General features: G+C 44.1%; 1 protein-coding gene across 13 annotated transcripts in view; it reads right to left on the bottom strand.

Moving 5' to 3' along the window:
• Positions 1-18,977, bottom strand: part of Itpr1 (inositol 1,4,5-trisphosphate receptor type 1) — a 325,637-nt gene that overhangs the window by 137,492 nt on the left and 169,168 nt on the right. For all 13 annotated transcript variants that reach the window (XM_028773069.1, XM_028773070.1, XM_028773072.1 and 10 more), the window contains 10 exons: positions 18,325-18,490; positions 17,913-18,083; positions 17,412-17,477; positions 16,624-16,761; positions 13,147-13,272; positions 11,215-11,415; positions 9,160-9,411; positions 7,147-7,272; positions 5,981-6,109; positions 760-880 (listed from right to left, as the gene is read on the bottom strand). In XM_028773069.1, coding sequence (XP_028628902.1) covers positions 760-880; positions 5,981-6,109; positions 7,147-7,272; positions 9,160-9,411; positions 11,215-11,415; positions 13,147-13,272; positions 16,624-16,761; positions 17,412-17,477; positions 17,913-18,083; positions 18,325-18,490 — 1,496 coding nt within the window. The remainder of the gene's footprint in view (positions 1-759; positions 881-5,980; positions 6,110-7,146; positions 7,273-9,159; positions 9,412-11,214; positions 11,416-13,146; positions 13,273-16,623; positions 16,762-17,411; positions 17,478-17,912; positions 18,084-18,324; positions 18,491-18,977) is intronic.

Raw genomic sequence — 18,977 nt, 5'->3', positions numbered from 1 at the left:
AAGAGAACTCATGGGAGGTGTGGAGGAGGAAGGGTCAGAAGATAGCTTTTAAGGAGATGTAGAAGTAAAAGAGGAAAAGTGCTCAGCAGAGGGAGAAGGCCAGACAAAGGCTGGATAATGGGCAGTCACAGGATAATAATAATTTACAGAGACTTATCAACTATTTCAAACCAACTAGAAGGAAATCTGAAGTTTCTGTGGCAACAGGAAGCCAATTTCCCTGACAATGCTGTACCCCAAACATGTACAGTGATAGCACCACTTAAACTTTTTTTTGGAAGAGTCATGAATAGACCCAGGTTTAATATCTTGCATTGCAGAAAGCAAGGGTGAGGAGGGATAAACAAGTGCCTTTTAGAATGGCCTTTGAGATAAGAGTCTTGGGGGTTGGGGAGCAAGAGAAGTAGCCACTGCATAGGGAGATGCAAACAAAGCACCACTTGTGGGGAAGGGTGCTCCTGAGGATCTTAAGGGTGCTTCACAGGAAGAAAATTTCCATGTAGCAAAATGCATCTGCTGGAGTAAACAAACTCATGCTGTGAATGAGGGACTTCCCAGGGTCTTGAATGTCTTGGTGCATTGTCAGGAACTGTCTGACCTTAAACCATGGAATCTATTTTTCGAGGACTTACTCTTACTGTGCTGGCTTGGCAAAGACAGAGGCTGCGGAGTCAAGAACTCAGCTCCAGAGCTGAGGCTCAGTAAACAGCCGGCAACTCATTTGCATGCCGTTACATCCAGGCTGATTGGGTGCCTTACCTACATCAGAGAGTACACGGATACAGCTCTCCACAGAGGCCTTTTGGCTCGGCATCAACCAGTTGCAGTGGTAAACTCGGAACACGCCTTGCAGGAGTTGCACAAAGACAGGCTGGCGAGTCTGTAAGAAAGAGAGGAGGTGAAGAAGACTGTGAGGACACTGATGGCCTGACGAGAAACAGACGCTGTCTCGAACCCTCCACATCTTATTGGGAAGATTCCAGAAGGATGGGGGGGGGGATGGATTCCAGATTATGTCTGCTTTGGTGTAGATGGTGATTACTCCTAAAGAGCCATGTATTAAAGGCCTGGTCGTCAGACTGGTACCACGGGGAAGAGGAGGGACCTAGGAAGAAGTCCTTCGGACAAGGAAAGAATGACTTGACAGAGGGTAAGGCCTGGGCCTCCTCTTTGCTATTGTTGCTTTGTTTTTAGGACTGGTTGACCGTGTCTGCTCCATCAGACACTCCTGCCATGATATGCTGCCTCATCTCAAAGTTTTGGGGCAAAATCAATCTTTTTTTTTTTTTTTTGGTAACTTAATTAGTCCGGGTTTTTCATGATATTGTCAGAGCTGAAGAACACAGTGCCTAAATGATGAGGGAAACTCAGGAGCATTTTTTTATTGGATGTTTTATTTACAATTCATATGTTATCCCCTTACCCCATCCCCCACCCAGGAACCCCCATCCCCTCACCCCTCCTTCTGCTTCTCTGCACATGTACCCCTACCTACCCCCCCACTCCCACCTCCCCACTCTCAAATTCCCACCCACGGGGACATCCAGCCTTCATGAGACCAAGGATCTCTTCTCCCACCTATGCCCGACAAGGCCCTCCACCCTTACATATACAGCTGAAGCCATGGATCCCTCCCTAAGTGCTCCCAGGCTGGTGGTTTAGACCCTGGGAGCTCTGTTTGGTTGGTATTGTTGCTCTCCTCATGGGGCCACAAACCCCCTCAGCTCCAACAGTCTTCACTCTAACTCCTCCATTAGGAACACCATGATCAGTTCAATTGCTAGTTGTGAGCATCTGTCTCTGAATATGTCAGACTCTTGCAGACCTCTAAGGAGACATCTATATCAGGCTCTTATCAGCATGCACTTCCTGACTTCCACATCAGCATCTACCTTTGGTGACTGCACATGGGATGGATACCCAGGTGGAATGGTCTTCAGATGGCCCCTCCTTCAGTTTCTATCCCTCACTTTGTCTCCATATTTGCTCCCTTGAGTATTTTCTTGCTACTCAGGAGCATTTTAAAGTGATAAAATAGCATTATCACCGACTTCACATAATTTATTTTGTATGCATTTTAAACTTGATATTATCTAATGAATTCTGATCACCAGAATCAGCAGGGGAATCAAACTCCTCAAAGCAGCAATGCCACCCAACTATGAACTAGATGAATTACTGAGGTCAGTGACTTGACCTTGGTGTGAGTGTCACCCGGAATGTGAGGTGGGTCAGAGTCACTTAGCCCAAACTCTCCTTGAAGCACCGTGTCCAAGAATAGAATTGGGAAGGGCTGTGAACTCATAGTTCTGCTGCTGCAGCGTCCCAACAGCTGCATTACAGGTGCATGCCACCGCCCTCAACTAGCATCTGCATGTTCAATACTTTGTTTGCTTATTTAATTCACTTGTTTAATTGCATGCATTCATGAGTGCCATGGAGGATCAGTTCTGTCCTTCTAGTATGTGAGTTCTAGGGATGAAACACAGGCATATTAAGCATGCTAGCAAGTGCCTTTACCCATTGAGCCATTTCCCTGGCCCTGGAAACTATATTTTTAATCCACAAAAATGGAATGCTACGTGGATGGCAGCAAGAATGCTACCTCCATCCTTATTTATGACAGTGTCTTTGATGGTACAAAGACAGCCCAGTTGTAATGAGTGATGTCTATAAATATTCATTTAGCCCAGAGCCCTGGCACAAGTCAGTTGCCTTCCATGAGAAGACCTCTCTTAGTCCTCATGAGAAGGAGTAAGTTTGCACACCCTCTAAAGTAAGACCATGCATACATCTACTGAATTAGATACTGGCTTTTTGAATGCTTTTTAAAGTGGGGGATTTTTCATCTCTACTCAGGTAACATTTTTCTTTTTGGACCTGCCAGGCATAGGAGTATGGTGAGCTGCACCACAGTTATCTGTTTGGGGCAGATAACGCATTCGGCTTCACTAAGGTCCAGTGGAATGGAGTAAAGAGAGGTGGTGAGAATTCTAAAGGGATTTCTGTGGGGAGAGGAAATCAATGAAAGTGCTAGAAGAGGAGGAGGGTGGGGGACACAAGAGTCCATTTTAAGAAAATGAACAGAGAAATAGAAAATTCAGTTTCCTCTGCAAATGTGGTTCATGTATCTTCCCTTTGTTGGGTGTATAATACAAGCCAGACATGTCATGCATGATGTCATTTGGGCCTGGATAATAATGATGTGACATGGAAGTTACCTCTGTGTTATAGTGAAAGACAAAGGCCAGGGAAGGATAAAATCATCCAAAAGTGCCAAGAGAGGCCAGCAGCGCACTGACTCAGCCTGTTCTCCCTGGGACTGGAATCTTCCGGAAGAACATCCTGCCCTGCACTCCCAACCATCCAGCAGTAAGCCACATAACTCAGAGAGGTCAAGGGTACAGGGAGCCAGAGGAATTGCCCAATAAACCTAGAATTAGTTCCTGAGTTTGATGGCTTCTTCTTAGCTCTTGAGTTTATAAAGGGGCCAAATCGAAAGATCCACTGGCACTGAGTCCTGGCCAGGCCCTGTGCTAAGAACTTTGCGAGTATCTCATTTAGCCTCAGTATGACCCTGTGAAGAAGGAAGGGGCATTATTGCAAATGCTGAGCTTGGGGTGAGACTCCTACAGTCTAACTCACGGAGAAGTGTTCCTCCGTTAGTCAATTCACCTGAACCAGTGTTTATGAACCATCTGCTTCCTCCTGTCTGATACCTGGGCATATAAAGAAGATCAAATGAGTCATCAGTAGTAGCCTCCTAACTAAAAAATGTTACAGGCAACATGGTGACATCACCTCACTTGACTTCTTGGCCAAAATGACGGGGCTAGTCCTATGGTCTATTCATTGTTTGAGTAATCAAGAGCAATACAGACTGAAGGATACATGTAATTGCAGGAGTTGTCCACAAGGGGGCACTGCTAGAAAGTGGTGGAACATTTAGAAGGTAAGGCATTTTTGGAAGGGCAGTAGTTTCTCTTCATCTTTCTCCTTCTTTCCTTCCCTTCCTCTCTCTGCCCACCTTTCTCCCCATGCCTCCAGTTCAGTTCATTCTGTAGCTACATATCCCATACATACATAAACATACATCCTATACATAAGCCCATTTTCCATTACCAGAATAGAGCTGAAGCAGATGCCACATTGTAATGTGAAGCAGTCCAGCAGTCCTGACGTCTTCCTCCGGCCTCTTAGCTCCTCTCTTGAATCATTCATGTTCCCTCCAGGCCCCCTGAAGTCCCTTCACTGCCGTAGCTAAGTCTATTTTTAATCTTTAGCCATTTCCGAGTCTCAGAACTCAAGTGCTAACTCACAAAATTAGTAGCTAGGTGCTAGTTATTAAGACCAGCATCAAAGGACCCAGCAATGTCTGACACATTAGTCTCCCGCATTTGAACCACCTGTTGTGTGCTAGGCACTGTACTTTTAATGTTTCAAACAAACATTGCATGTCATTCTCACAAGAACACACCAAGTTGCTATTATATATCCCTGCTGGATGTACAAGAAAAGATCTAAGTCAGGTGTGGTGGCACCTGTTGAGAGGTCAAAGCAGGAGCATCAGGAACTCAAGGCAAGCCTTGGCAACCTAGTGAGTCTGAAACTACCACAGGCTATGTAAGACCTTTCAAAATAGAAAGAAGAAAAAGAGAAGGCAAGAAAAGGGAGGGGAGGGGAGGAAAGGGGAAGAGAGGGAACAGGAAGTTCAGTGACCTCTCCATAATAACAGAGCTCGGCTAGGACAGAATGGAGATTCGAATCCAATCTGTCTTACTCTAAAGCTTCCAAAATTCTCCTCTTCCTCCCTTGAATCTACATTTACAAGCTGATTCTTGGACATTTCCCTGGCAGCTCAAATGCAGTGCATCTGATGCAGGTTCATTGTTTTCATCCCTGACATATGAGGAGGGAGGGAGAAGGGACTGAGATGTAGCTAAGGAGAAGACATGCCTCACAAAAGAAAAGCATGAGAGGCTACACAGGAGTGTTAATTAGCAGCGAATGGTTCAGAAATCAGCCACCTCTTCAGAATTAGACTTTGATTCTAGATATTATGGATAACCTACACCTTAGGAGAGATTCAGAATATTTGTCATTTGAAGATTTACTTCTCTGGCAATTCTTGCTTATCGGTTGGATAAATTTAGTCCATAGAAGGAAACAGTAGCAGCCAAAGTGAGAAGCCATAGTATAAACCCCATTTAAAGCTCTGTGTGTGTTTGTATGTCTGTCTGCTGTCAACAGCACACATGAAGAATTCAGAGGACAATCCTTAGGAATTGATTATCTCTTGCTACCCTGTAGATACAGGGATTGAACTCAGGTCGCCAGGCCTGTGAGCAAGTGCCTCTGCCTGCTGAGCCATCAGCTGGCCCATGGCACAGAGTTTATGGTTTTTAACACTGTTTTATTATCTCCAGGGGCATCACCACAGTGACTGTCACTTTATACAACAAGAGAAGCAGGTATGGCCTCACTAATCATTGTGATTTCCTGGTTGGCACTTGGTGTAAATGTACAAAAAGATACACCTGGTTCTCCATATGCAGATTTATCAAGGATTCAAAATATCTGAAAAACAATGGAGTCTGTGCAGAATTCATACAGTTTTCCTTGTCTTAGCCCCTGAACAATATGGTAGACCCTCTATTCACACAATGGCTGCGTGGCATGACTCACTGTAAGTCTAGAGATGATTTAAAGTTTGTGGGAACATGTGGGTAGCTTCTATGCAATGATGACACCATTTAGTATACAGGACTTAAGCATCCCTGGGTTTTGGTATGTGAGGACCTAGGCGGTCTAAGAGCCAATCCCTTTAGATACTAAGGGCAACTTTACTTGTGCTCCCACGGGCCCCTGACAGAGCCACCTTCCATTGTGACTTTGCAGAATGGCTCGTTAACAGCTCACTGCACATGGCTGGATGCAGACTGCAGATGCCCACATGAAAACCCTGTCTCAGGTTTCTCACCTGCAGAGTGGTACTCTGGTCTGAGAAGGGAGAGCTGAAGAAGGTGGTGACAATGCTCATCACGATTTCAGTGACGTACTTCTCCAGAATCGAGTCTGCATGCTTCCTGTCACTTGTGTTGTTACATGCCTGGAAAACAGATGGAGGCTGGAAACTCGGACATGCAAGCCTACTCCAGAGTATCAACAAACAACTGATCACTAATCAAAGGTCAAAGGTCGGCCACTATTTAACCAAGAAAGAAGTTAATTAGAGCAAGCAAACAAACAAAGTCTGCATTGTGGAAAAAGAAGAAAACCCAGTTCAGGAAGCATGACATATGGAAGTATAAAATTGGTAAGAAACTGGCATGGTCATTCATCCAACATCCTGCCTGTACTCGGCAAGTCTGAAACCTTGAGGAGTTGCAAGTGGGACTGGAAGTAGAGAATCCAGCTTCCTTTAAAGGGAAACTGGCCCCAGATATGTTATCTGTCTACTCTCTGTCATCCACATAACGAGAAAAGTCAAATGCACCACGAGGCCCTATGCTCCTTAATTCAACTAAAATTGTACTGAATTACACAGTTTGGAACAGGAGGCTATAGTTTGTAACAGACAACCACACCATTTCAGTGTGGAACACTGTGTAGGAGCGTGTAACAGATGAGCACACAGGGTTCAACCACAGTGTATAACAGGTGACCTCACAGGGTGCAGTGTGGAACAGGAAGTCACGGTGTATGCTAGGTGACCTCACAGGGTGCAGTGTGGAACAGGAAGTCACGGTGTATGCTAGGTGACCTCACAGGTTTTGGAATGACAGATGCCTTGGATTGTACCTGTCCACTATTTAATCATTCTGCTTAGAATAAGATTAGCCCTTTCTAAAGTTGGACAATAAATTTTTAAACAAATTGAATAGTTCTATACCTTGAGTTACAAAAATCAGTTATATTACAACATGAAATAAGAAATTACTAAAAAGAAAGAATAACAAAAAGCAGCAAGTATGAACAGACCATCTAATTCCAAACTGTTCATGAAAGAAAATTCATAACTGACTTTTACAGCATTTCTGAACAGGGATGACAGACAACCCCATCATACTCACATGCCCATGAACACACACACATACATACACACACACACATATACACGCACGCACGCACGCACGCACGCCTCACCCTGCAGATGTCCACGAGGAAATTCTCAAACAATTTCCACATGTGATTGCTTGTGTAAATCTCCTTCATCTCCACCTCAGTATCCACATAGCAGTGATTGAGGAAGTTAATGTAGGCGATCTTAACCTGAAGGAAGAGAGCAGCTCTTGTGACAACCCCGCCTACACAAGGGCCCCGTGAGCTCCCGCTTCCTCGCCATGAGACTCAGTGGACAGTGTTACTCCACTACCTCCAGCTGGGTCTCATTTCTGAGGCCTTTTGATTTTCCAAATTCACAACCATAAAATTCAAAACCACAAAGCATAAAACTTTAGGGAGAGGCTGTTATATGGTTTCAGGTTAAGGTTTGGTGAAAAGATTCTGACCAAATGAAAGCCCTGAGTTTGATTGCACTGTTCACAAGAAGGCACCATTATTACATAGTCCAGGGAGGGAGATGTTTGCAATGAGTGAAGCAGGGAAGGCTGGGAAATGTCCCACACAAATCCTGACTGCAAGTATCCATGGCAGCACCCTTTATAAGGGCGAACCAGTGGAAAGAACACACAACTGCGCCAGTGATGGCTGGAGAACTATAACGTGGTATCTGGACATAAGGAAGTATCACTTGGCAATAATGAAGTACCAATACGTGCAATGCTTACATGAGCTGGAACTACACTAAGTGCGATCATCCAGCCAAAACAAGGCATGCATGTGTGATATTGTTTATACTGAATGAACACTAGAGGCAGAGGAAAAAAAATCCATGATTATCTAGCCACAGGGAACTAGAAGGACACTGGTCTGGGGGTTGCTTTTGGAGTGTATAGATGATGATGGTGACTCCAGAACTCTGCGGCTCCATCTACTGATCTGTCCAGTGAAATGAGATAATTGTGAGCTATGTACATAGAAAATTAACCGAGCACTAGATGTGCACACGGAGCCAACTGAAACAAAAGAGAGCTAACAATATCAAGTGTTGACATGGCTGTGGTGCAAAGAGAGTTCCAGAGGGAGGAGGGGTGTCAAGGAGAACAAGTCTTCTAGAATAAATTAGACATTACCAACATGACTTGTAGAAATGTGCCCTCCTATTGTCCAGTACTAGGATAGGGAAACAACCTAAATGCCTTTAAACTGATGGATGGAAAATAAAAATGTGAAATACATATACATAATGGAATTCTAGCCAACTGTAAAGAAAAATGAAATCATGAAACTTTCAGGTAAACGGAGAGAACTAGAAAATATTATGTTGAGTGAGATAACACAAACCCTGAAAGACAAACGCCATGCCTTCTCTATTTGTAAGGCCCAATGCTTTAGATGTGAGTCCACAGCCTGGAGTAACTGCAGGCACCAGGGAAGTTAAAAGGGTCTGAGAGTGGGGGACAGGAACACTGGAGTGGGACACAAGAAGACATGGTTGCTATGCAGAGAGAAAAGGGGAAAATGGGTGAAGAGATTTATTTCTTTATCTGATGGGGATAGAGTTTTACTGTGTATCTCTGTATAGCTTGGTACTTACTATGTAGCCCAGGCTAGCTTCAAATTCATGGCAATCCTCCTACCCCTGCTTTCTGAGTGCTGGGATAATTGACATATGCCACTCTACCTGGGTTTGCAGGTACACTCAATTTCAGATCATTTTTATTTCTTGCAGTTACCTGTAGTTTCCAAATTTTGTACAATGGTCACTCATCATTTTTGTACTATGAGTTCTTGCTTGAAAGAATTACACTTACAGGTGAAGATATCTCAGTCCATTGTTAGGTTCACTGCTAGGCAGTTCACTCAGGGCACATCCTCTGTGAGCTGAACTTGTTCCCCAAACCTGAGGCTTTTATCCCACCCTCTGTGAGGAAGCAGAGACTAGCTTGCCTCACGTTCTTTTCACACAAAATCAATATCCAGGAAAACACTGCTCCAGTGACGTTAAATCTTTCCGCAACATGAGCTGAGGATCTGAAATCTGAGGGCTTACCAGGCCAGCCACCATGTCTCTGCTCAGCCCCACATGCTACTCACCTCGGGGATGCAGTCTTCATGAGTGACCACACGAACGATGTCATCAAGCGGGAGCAAGGAGTTGCACTTGATCTCTGTGTACACATTCTTGCCCTCTGTGCACACGGCCAAGAGCTCCACCAGATGGATGTGGTACATGAGAGGGCTGTTCTCATCCATCCGGTCACGCTCGGACCGCATCATCTGGATCAGAGTCTGGAAAGAGGCTCTGTCATTGTAGAACACGAGGACGTCCTCTCCAGAATTGACAAGCTACACAGAGAAAGGTGTTCATTGTTGCTACAAGCCTGCAGGAGTGAGACAGCCTTACAAAATTCTACATGCAGAAGAAAGGAGACTTACTCTCCAACACAGGTTGTGTCCTAAGCAAATCTAGATCCCATGTGTTTCTGGACTGACCAACCAAACTTTCTTAAAAGCATCATATGAATCCAAAGATACAGAAGTAACCATGGTGACCCTAACAGATCTACTAAAGAAGGACCAGTCTGCACACCAGACCATTAAAAGGAAACAGGAACTGCTAGCCTGTGCTATCAGGCTGCTGTTTTTCTAGCTTAAATATTTGCGTATCTTGGTATACTTTAGAAGGCATCCTGATGCAAGTCTTCCATCCAGTGTCTTCTATCTTTGGTCATAAGTTATCCACATCTAATTAAGATGTTTTTCTTTTAGCTCTCATCAAAAAGTGAAATCATTTTAGCTGGATGTGGTGGTGCATGCCTATAATGCCAGCATCCAGGAGGCTAGAGCAGGAGGATGATGAGTTCAAGGCCAGCCTTGACCAAACACTGAGTTTCAGACCAGTCTGGGTTGTGAGGTCCCACCCCTCAACAGAAGAAAACAACAGAGCAAAAGAAAAGTCAAGGTGTAACTTGTCTCCTTGGATGTGCCCTCTCATAAATTTATTTTAATATACATCAATTTTAGCACAGCATAAAGTATAAAAGGTTTTAAAAGGGTTGGCACAAAAGTCAAAATAAACTCAGCTAATACTATTTACTCACTGTCAATAGATCCTCAACTCAAAAGTTGCAGGATTTGGAGAGGAGCTGCTAGTGTTTGAGCCTAGGACCTTGTTCATTTATGCGTGCTGGAACTGAGGGACATCCCCCAGTGGTCTGTTTGCTTATTAACAATTAATTTTCATGAATTCCAATCAAGGGTCTAGATCCCAAGACAAATACATTGCTGTGTTATCTAATCTTTTTCTACCTCTGTTTCTAAGTAAACAAAATGTGACCTCTGACTCATAAGTGTTGTTGGGTAGAATTAACACTCAATTACAAATTTCTCAGAACAATGTCCAGACTATTGTAAGCTTCAAGTAGATGTTAGTTATTACTCCTCTTGTCATTACCTCATTTAATCCCCACAGTCAGTGAAGACACTCATGTAACAGAAATGGGCACAATGTCAAGACATGAGAGCCAATGCAGGCCAGCCAATAAATGATGAAGCAGTCACTTGTACCCAACTCTCCTGCCCCTGGAGCCACAGATGTGGATGTCATAGTAAATCCAAGCACAGGGGGAGTTTACTCAAGTTCCATGGAAGCCACCATCGTGTTTGCAGGGTGAGCCTTCCTAATCAAAGACAACCGTCATTGCACAGAGCCAACTTCTGCAAAGACCCAAGTGAAACTTTTGCCTCCACCCTGCAGACCAGATGCTTCTTGTGAAACATCAAGTGGAAACTGTTCAAGCTAACTAATTAGGTGAATAGTTAAATAGAAAGTTATAACTCCTAAAGAGGAAGCTGCTATGGCTTCCTTGTCTCACTCGCATTTAACCTCCACATAGATGTTGGTCTATCATTCTCCCTTTTCTCTGTCTGAAGAGTCCAACCCAAAATGCCTTATAAGGTAACAGATTCACTGCTACAAAGAATCAGCTCAGACACTTGCCTAAGCCAGGGATGTGAAACTACACACATGTACAAGTACAACCTTTCCCTTCATACTGCTCCTCAAGAGGGTGCCAGATCACACAGAGAGACTAACTTAAGTTTCTACAGAACACCAGATGGAGGTAGATGCAAATACGTGGTTATCACCTCAGCCATCACCATGTCTTGGCACTTTTTAATGAATTTCCCTTCTGCCTTGACAATGGTCTGGAGAAACTTGATGTACTGGACATTTCGACCGTGGGTCTCTATGCAGTGAACAAAGTGCTGGACCACTCTCTCGTTGATCTCACTGCACAGCTGGAAGTTGTTCATGAAGATGTGCTGCATTGTCACTGCCTCCAGGATCTGGCACAAGACAAGAACGAGCACAAGGACACGGTCAGAAAGAGGCCAGGGCAGGCTAATGAGATAAACTGCATTACTAAAACCCAGAACCACTCTTACATCTGAGCATGCTTCTCCTTCTTGCTTCATACTACCCTATCAGTTAGCAAACTCCTCGTTTTCACAAGACGCTGTCAAACAGCTTTTGAAAAGGTGTTCTGTGTATTGTACGGTGTACTTTACAGTGTAGTACAGCTGTCCTAGATTTATGTGTATGAATGTTTTGTCTGTGTGCATACATGTACACCCCATGTGTACCTGGTAGATGCAGAAGTCAGAAAAGGGTGTCGGATCCTCTGGAACTAGAGTTATGAGTGGTTGTGAACCACCATGTGGGTGCTAGGAACTGAACCCTAGTCCTTTGCAAGAGCAATGTATGTTCTTAGCCACAGAACCATCTCTCCTTCCCAGTACAGCTAGTCTATATCCCTGTCAACAGTCTTTTCCATTTTAGTCAAATCTTACATGTCAATTTATGTTTGTCTGATAACTCATCACGGTGCGAAGATCTTGTCTCGCCAACTGCCTGTGCCCGTCAAGTTTGGGCCCTCTTTTAAGAAAGGCTATTTTTCATTCCTCTGAGTTCTTTAAAAAACTGTTAGAAAGATGCTGAGTATCAATTCTTTGCTGAACATATGTAATGCAAATGTCTTCTCTCACTCTGAATCTTAATTATTCTTGGCTGCTCTTAATGATGGCATCTTGGGCATAGAAGCTGATTTAAAAAGGCTCAATTAATCGATATTTTCCTGTATAATAAGTGTCCTTTGCACACAGTAATGTGACTTGCCACCGTCAAGAAGACATCCCACAGTATGATCTAGGAACTTTGTTTTGTACATGTTATCCAGAGATGCTCTGTATTGCAGTATACTGGCAGAGAGCTGAGTATTGGCCGGATTTTGGTACTGTTATTCTTATGGTTTATCACTTGCCTCAGTATTTTATAAACCTACAGCTTCCTTACTCTCTGATGGACTTATAAATAATAAATCTCAGTGTAATTTTTTGGTAGTCAGCAGGTCCAAGAAAGTTTGGTTATAGGTTCTACTGAGTATGTGTATTTTCAAGGACAAAGACATCTTTTGCAGTGTTATTTAGAAAACCAAAAAAATTGGGCAGTGACTACTTACTCACTAATAGGGAAGTAAACTTTTTTTTTTTAAACTTGCAGCCATTTTATGGAATGTCATTGAGCCATTGAAGAGAGTGAGAAAAAAAAAGACCACTTATTTCTGATTTACAAAAGCATCAGCGATATAGTAAATGCAACAAAACTGAAAGATAGAAGATACATGTGAGTGTGAGGGCATATTAAACAAAATGTGTTATATTTACTGAATATATTTAGAAATATGCACTTAGCAAGCATGTAGAATAGAGATGCTCAAGGTGGGCATATTACATACTTAGCCAAGTACTGAGGACTATCACTATGGTATATTGGTAATTGTGACATAGTGATGGATAGTTTTAGGAAATGTACCTCCTTTGCCCTCCCGATTTTCCCCCTTTGTACCCATGACATCCTAGATTCACAATACGGAGTATTTATGTCCTGACAGCTGGTAGGAATGGTCTCCTTTAGAATGAATGCTGTATTCTAACAAGTTCCAGAATACACAACATCAAAGGACAATTGGTTCCCCACGGTCCTCCCAATACAGAGCTGCCAGAGGCCTCCCTTCTCACCCCTGGGTTGAGAAACAGGTTTATGTGTTTATGCAGCAAAGCTTGATTCTGCTGGTTGCCTGCACAGAAATTCTGCAAAAATTCATGAGCCAGCCTCATGATCTCCTGCATCTTGGTGTCTTCAGCCTGTGTGAGAGGAGAGACAGAGAAAGCACTTACTGTGAAGCATCTACTCCATGTTACTACCCTCTACCAAGGTAGGATCCAGATGTGTGTGCCCAGGGTACTGATAGTAGAGTAAGGTGCTTGCCAGACCCCCTGAGAATTAACCAGAAAGGACAGACTCATGCCTTGTGAATGAAAATGGATTATTTCCCACTGGCCACTAACATAAATACAAAGATTTTGCATAAGAAAATTTTGATTTTGCAGAGTTAGAGTCAACAGAAGGATTCCACTGTGTGTCTTCAGCTGCAATTTCCAAATTCCTGCTTTTGAGAACGGGTCCTGACAGTGGAACAGAGCCCATTTCACCCCTGCTGGTACATACTCAGCTTATCTGCTCATGTCAGTTCTACAGCTACTGTGAAGCATGGCAACTTCCAGCAGCATGTGCCAGGGACGAGAGAGACATCAGTAGATTATAAATCAAGACACATGCACTCAATCTACTGCCTTCTCTGTAACCCCAGTCATATTTATAAACTAAGACTTAGCTTTTCCTTCTGCAAAATGGGACAGTATCTGCCCTGGGTAGTCCACACTGTTGGTCATGTGACTCTTCCTCAATTAAGACTGTGATTTCATATTAAAAATTTTAGTGCTAGCAAAGAGTTAAATACCATTGTTATGGAACATAAAACCCACTGTCATTCTGCCCAATTCTCAATCGCAAACATTTAAGGCAGTAATGGGAGAATGAGACTCTCCAAAGTGGAAGCCACCATTCACATCCTACTGCATCCAACTCCTGAACTCCTCGTATCTATCACTTCCTCCTCCAGGCAGGAGACTGACAGCAAGGAGTGGAGACCTCTCTCTACTTTGTCCTGATTTCACTTGGACATGGATGACCTGGCTGTGTGACCTGGAACTTCGAGGCATGCTTAGCCAGTTACTGCTCAGGACAAGTCAGCTCTTGGTGTGAACTGAGGTCATCAAATTGAACGAGCAAGGCAGAAAATGTTTTAGGATTAGTGAGTCAAGAAGCTAAACCCCCAAACACTGTAGGTACTTATGCAACTATCTGGAAATGCAGCAGCTATTCTGAGCTGACATGCTGGGCAAAAGCAGGCAGTGGGTTGGAACTGCCCCACTTTTATAACTTGTCAACTTTGTCCTAAAAAATAACCCTGGGAGAAGGCAGGACAAACCTATCAGGACCAAAGATTATGAGCAAGCAGCTATGGTAATCAAACAAAACCAGTGAAGAACAACACGTCTTTGTTGTTCTAGGAGGGAGTGGGTACTACACCTACTTCTAATTTGTGGGCAAAAGTTCTAGATATAAGACATCAGATGACTCAGGACAGACTGATTCTGCTGGTTAAGAGTGGTAACCTTAACAGTCCTACATGCTTCCATGTCTTCTACTAAAAAAGGAATCTGCTGAGCTCAGGGTGGTGACGAGCTTCTGGAGTTTGAAGGGCATCTTCACAAGGCAGGCGAGCTTGAAAGGCATTGTGTTACGAGATGTCACCTGCTGAGAACCTCTATCGTTCACACAAACTGGGATGTCTGTGCCTATCTCACAGTGAGTGAGCACACACACAAGAGAGAGCTCTGCCTTAGAGGCACCGTCTCCAGATCAGTCTGGTTGTCCATACTTTAACACTGCTCTATGAATGGCTATCATTAAAACCCAGGACCAAGCTACGGATATCAAAACCATCTCCTCATACTACAAACTGGAAAAGGGTGGATGGTATGCATACTTGAGTTAATTCCAGGTTACCTACAAGTCTAATTTCCCAGAAGGATTCAGCCTGTGCTTTCCTGGTGGCTGGGGAAAGGCACAGCTCACCTGTTTCATAACCTCTCCATGACTGAGAAGGCAGCTTCTATGTATGTGCTGTCTAGAAGGTAAAGCAGCAGACCCAGATTCCACAGGGCAGCCGAGCTGGCCATATACACACAGCTGTGCCACCTTGAGCCTTCCTGGCCATGGTGTCCTCATTCAGGCATGACTGTTTCATTAGCATGTCCACAGGACACAGGAGATAAACAGCATGAGGACTGTAGCAAAGTGCTGAACGTCCCTCAGCAGCTGGCTTCCTCCAGGAGCTGCTTCACCAAAGGGTCAGCCTTTGGGATTGTTATGGAGCACAAAGCATCCAGAGTCATACCAAACTTCCCTAGGCCTCAGTTTCCCAATATGTCATGTGGGTAGTACACTACAAAACCTCACTGCTATTGCAAAGTTTCAATGTATCCCCAAAAGTCTGTCTGTCTCCACAGACACTGAATAGTTAGGCTTCTGCCTGTGTTGACTGGCTCTTTAACAAAATCCAGCTATATTTGCAAAGGGGGAAATTGACCTAAGGAACTGCATCCATCAGCCTGGCTTAAGGGTAGGTCTGTGGGGGCATTTTCTTGATGAGTGATTGCTGGGGGAGAGCACAGCCTGTTGTGGGTAGTGCCGTCCTTGTGCAGGTGGTCTAGTGTTCTACTAAAAACCAAGCTGAGCAAGCCATGGAAACAAGGCAGTAAGCAGCACTCCTTCATAGTCTTGCATCCATTCCCGCACTGAGTTCTTGCCTTGACTTTCTTCAGGGATGGGCTGTGACCTGAGACTTGTAAGATGAAATAAATCCTTTCTTCTCCAACACGCCTTTGGTCATGGTGTTTATTTATCACAGCAACAGAAATCAAATCAAGACAGTGCCCTTCTAAAATACAATCTCTTGGAAGTAAACAACAACAACAACAAAATGAAGGTGCTGGGGGAGTATTTGGTCTAAATATATACTCAGATGTTAGGACATTGCCAAGGACTACAGCAAGTTCTACTCACCTCCAATGACTTGTAGAAATTACCTTGTTTCTTTTTTTTTTTAAAGATTTATTTATTTATTATATATGAATACACTGTAGCTGTCTTCAGACACACCAGAAGAGGGCAGCGAATCTCATTACGGATGGTTGTAAGCCACCATGTGGTTGCTGGGATTTGAACTCAGGACCTCTGAAAGAGCAGTCAGTGCTCTTAACCACTGAGCCATCTCTCCAGCCCCGAAATTACCTTGTTTTAGTCATGCTTCAGACAAAGGTGGACAACACCAGCTAATATGTAACCTCTAGTGGTCCCCATCTAGGATGGGTTGGGTATGACAGAAGAACAAGATCTTTGTTTTCTTTATAGAATACAAATGTTGGAGGTGTTGGGGAGAGGTGATCTGTCTCATATAAATTACCTGGACTTGCTTTAAGTCACAAACACATCATTGGCCCGCACCCACTTCCTCCAATCGTGAAGACTTTCGGAGTGGGACTCCAGCCCGCCCTGGAGAGAAGCAGCCTGGATGCAGGCCCTCTCACCTTCTCGTAGGGGATCTGCAGCAGCTCCAGCACCACAGCATGTGCACCCATGTTCCTCAGCAGCCGCTGCTGCTGCTTCCTGCTCTTCCTCACCGACGCGCTCTCTTGCACGCAGAGCTTGCTAAGTCGAATCAGAATCTGAGAGGAAAGAAATCAATCACAGAAAACCAGGAACGTGAGGAGCGTGAGGAGAGGCCTGAAGGGGAGGGGTCATAATACATTCACAACTTAGGACAGAGGCATTCCTCCAGAACACAGTATCTATGCTGATTGTACAAAATCTAATCTTTGTGAAAAAAGTGTGTCCTGCCAAGTAAGTGGAACATCAAAATGATCTGGCTAGGCAACAGCTGACAAGACCTTAGGAGGGCTTTGCTGGGATAAAAAATGCAATGTGTCCAAGCCCAAACTACTATATGCAGAGATTTCTAAAGCCAAGCATGGATATAAACCCTTAGTGATTGTACGAATGAATCTTGGATCCACTTCAAAACCTGAGAATTATGTAGTTCCTATAAAACAAAACTAAACAAAACAACAAAACAATGCCTCTTACTTTTTGTAAAAGTGAGGGACTGAGAACACTCAGATAATACATAGCACAGCTGGGTTTTAAACTCAGACCTGAGGCCAAAATCCAAATATTCAACCTAAGGGAGACTTTCTCCTCTCCCCAGTCAAACTTTAGAACAAAGAAAAAGAGCTCGCATCCTTGTGGCTTCAACTTGCTGATCACTGACTAAAGCTCACTAGAGTCATCAACACGAAGGTTGGCAGGGGCCGCTCACCTCTTTCACTACTCGGTAGTTGTAGCTGCTGGTGCTTTCATGCTTCAGTGGCTTGTTACTCCCCTCCTAGGGACCAAAAAGAACACATGCGGTAGGTGCCGCTTGTGATCTAATGTTGGGTCGACATCACACTTTAAGAAAGCACACACATTGTGCATTGTCTTTCAATAATCAGGCCACCCAAGACATTCACCTATTCTTGACCCCTTAGAAGATGTGGTGGTCACGGGAAACCATTCCCTACTGAGTCTCTTGAATGAAATCCAGTGCTACTTCCCTCAACTAAGTCTCTTCTACATGGTCCACAGTTGCCCAGAGATACAGCTTTGATTTTTGTAGCTAAACTTCCTAGGAGACTAGATGTTGCCCTGGCTACTTAGCAAGCATCTCTCGATAGCAACCATCTTATCATTTACACTTATATCTAAGACTATAAGAGGATGCTGCCTTATTTTAAGAAGCAGGAAGGCCACTTTGAGACCCAACATGGGCTATGCCTACCTCAGTTTTCTTATGCTCATTTTCACCAGAGGCTCCATCCATAGGCTCATCGGGACCCTGGCCTTTGTACACCCAGAGCTCAGACTTCTCTACAATGGACCGTAGTTGGTCCAAGTCTTGCTTGATCTGTTTGTAGTTGTCCACATCTTGGCTAGTAACCAGCAGTTGAACCTTAATGAACACAATATGTTAGTTACATGAACCTTAAAACACACATACACACACACACAGAGAGAGAGAGAGAGAGAGAGAGAGAGAGGGAGACAGACAGACACAGGGAGGGAGAGAGAGAGAGAGAGCGAGAGCAAGAGAGAGAGAGAGAGAGAGAGAGAGAGAGAGCCGTAATCCTTTCATTGCACACAACACACGACACCTTTCTGATACTCAATGGCCACACTGGTTCAGGCAGTACCTGCTTGAAGGCCTGAAGGACCTCCTGCCTCTGGCTGAAGTGTCGGAAGAGGAGCTGCAGAGCTCCAGACACCAGGGGTGGGTAGTCATGCATTGTCAAGTGGAGCAGGACCCTGAGGAACGTCCTGCCACCGTGATCATCCAGGTCCAGAGGTGTGTTCTCCTCACTACAGGAACACAGGGAAGAAGTAAAACCACAGTCCCAGGACCATGCATGGGAGTCCTGACAGGGCTGAACTCCAGTTCAAACATGACTCCATCCAATGGAACCTCGCTTTTCATCGGCTTCTTTTTTATAAGCCAATCGTGTTTTACCCTCAGCTCCACTGTGAGACGAGGGGACAAGGATGATGTTACAACTCCCTAAGCCAATAGGACTAACGTTAAAAGATCTGAGACCAAACTTATAGCATTCTTCCACTGGGCTTCATCTGTGTTCCGAAATCTACAACAAACATGCTCCTTGTAAACTTTTTGTTTAAAATGCTGTAGCTTAGCATTTATTACATCATCTGGTAATAAAACCAGTTTTGAAAATATCTAGTCTGCAGTCCAGAAAGCGCTTGCTTTCTGTTGGCTTGTCTTCTTGCAACATTTGTTCTGGGAATCAGCCACTGTTCTGTAAAGAAGCACAAACTGACCGTGTGGAGCAAG

Source organism: Grammomys surdaster, unplaced genomic scaffold (genome assembly GCF_004785775.1).
Source record: "Grammomys surdaster isolate TR1022 unplaced genomic scaffold, NIH_TR_1.0 220, whole genome shotgun sequence".
NCBI lineage: Eukaryota > Metazoa > Chordata > Mammalia > Rodentia > Muridae > Grammomys > Grammomys surdaster.
The sequence above is the reverse complement of the archived record's forward strand: the minus strand, read 5'-3'. Positions and strand labels throughout refer to the sequence as shown.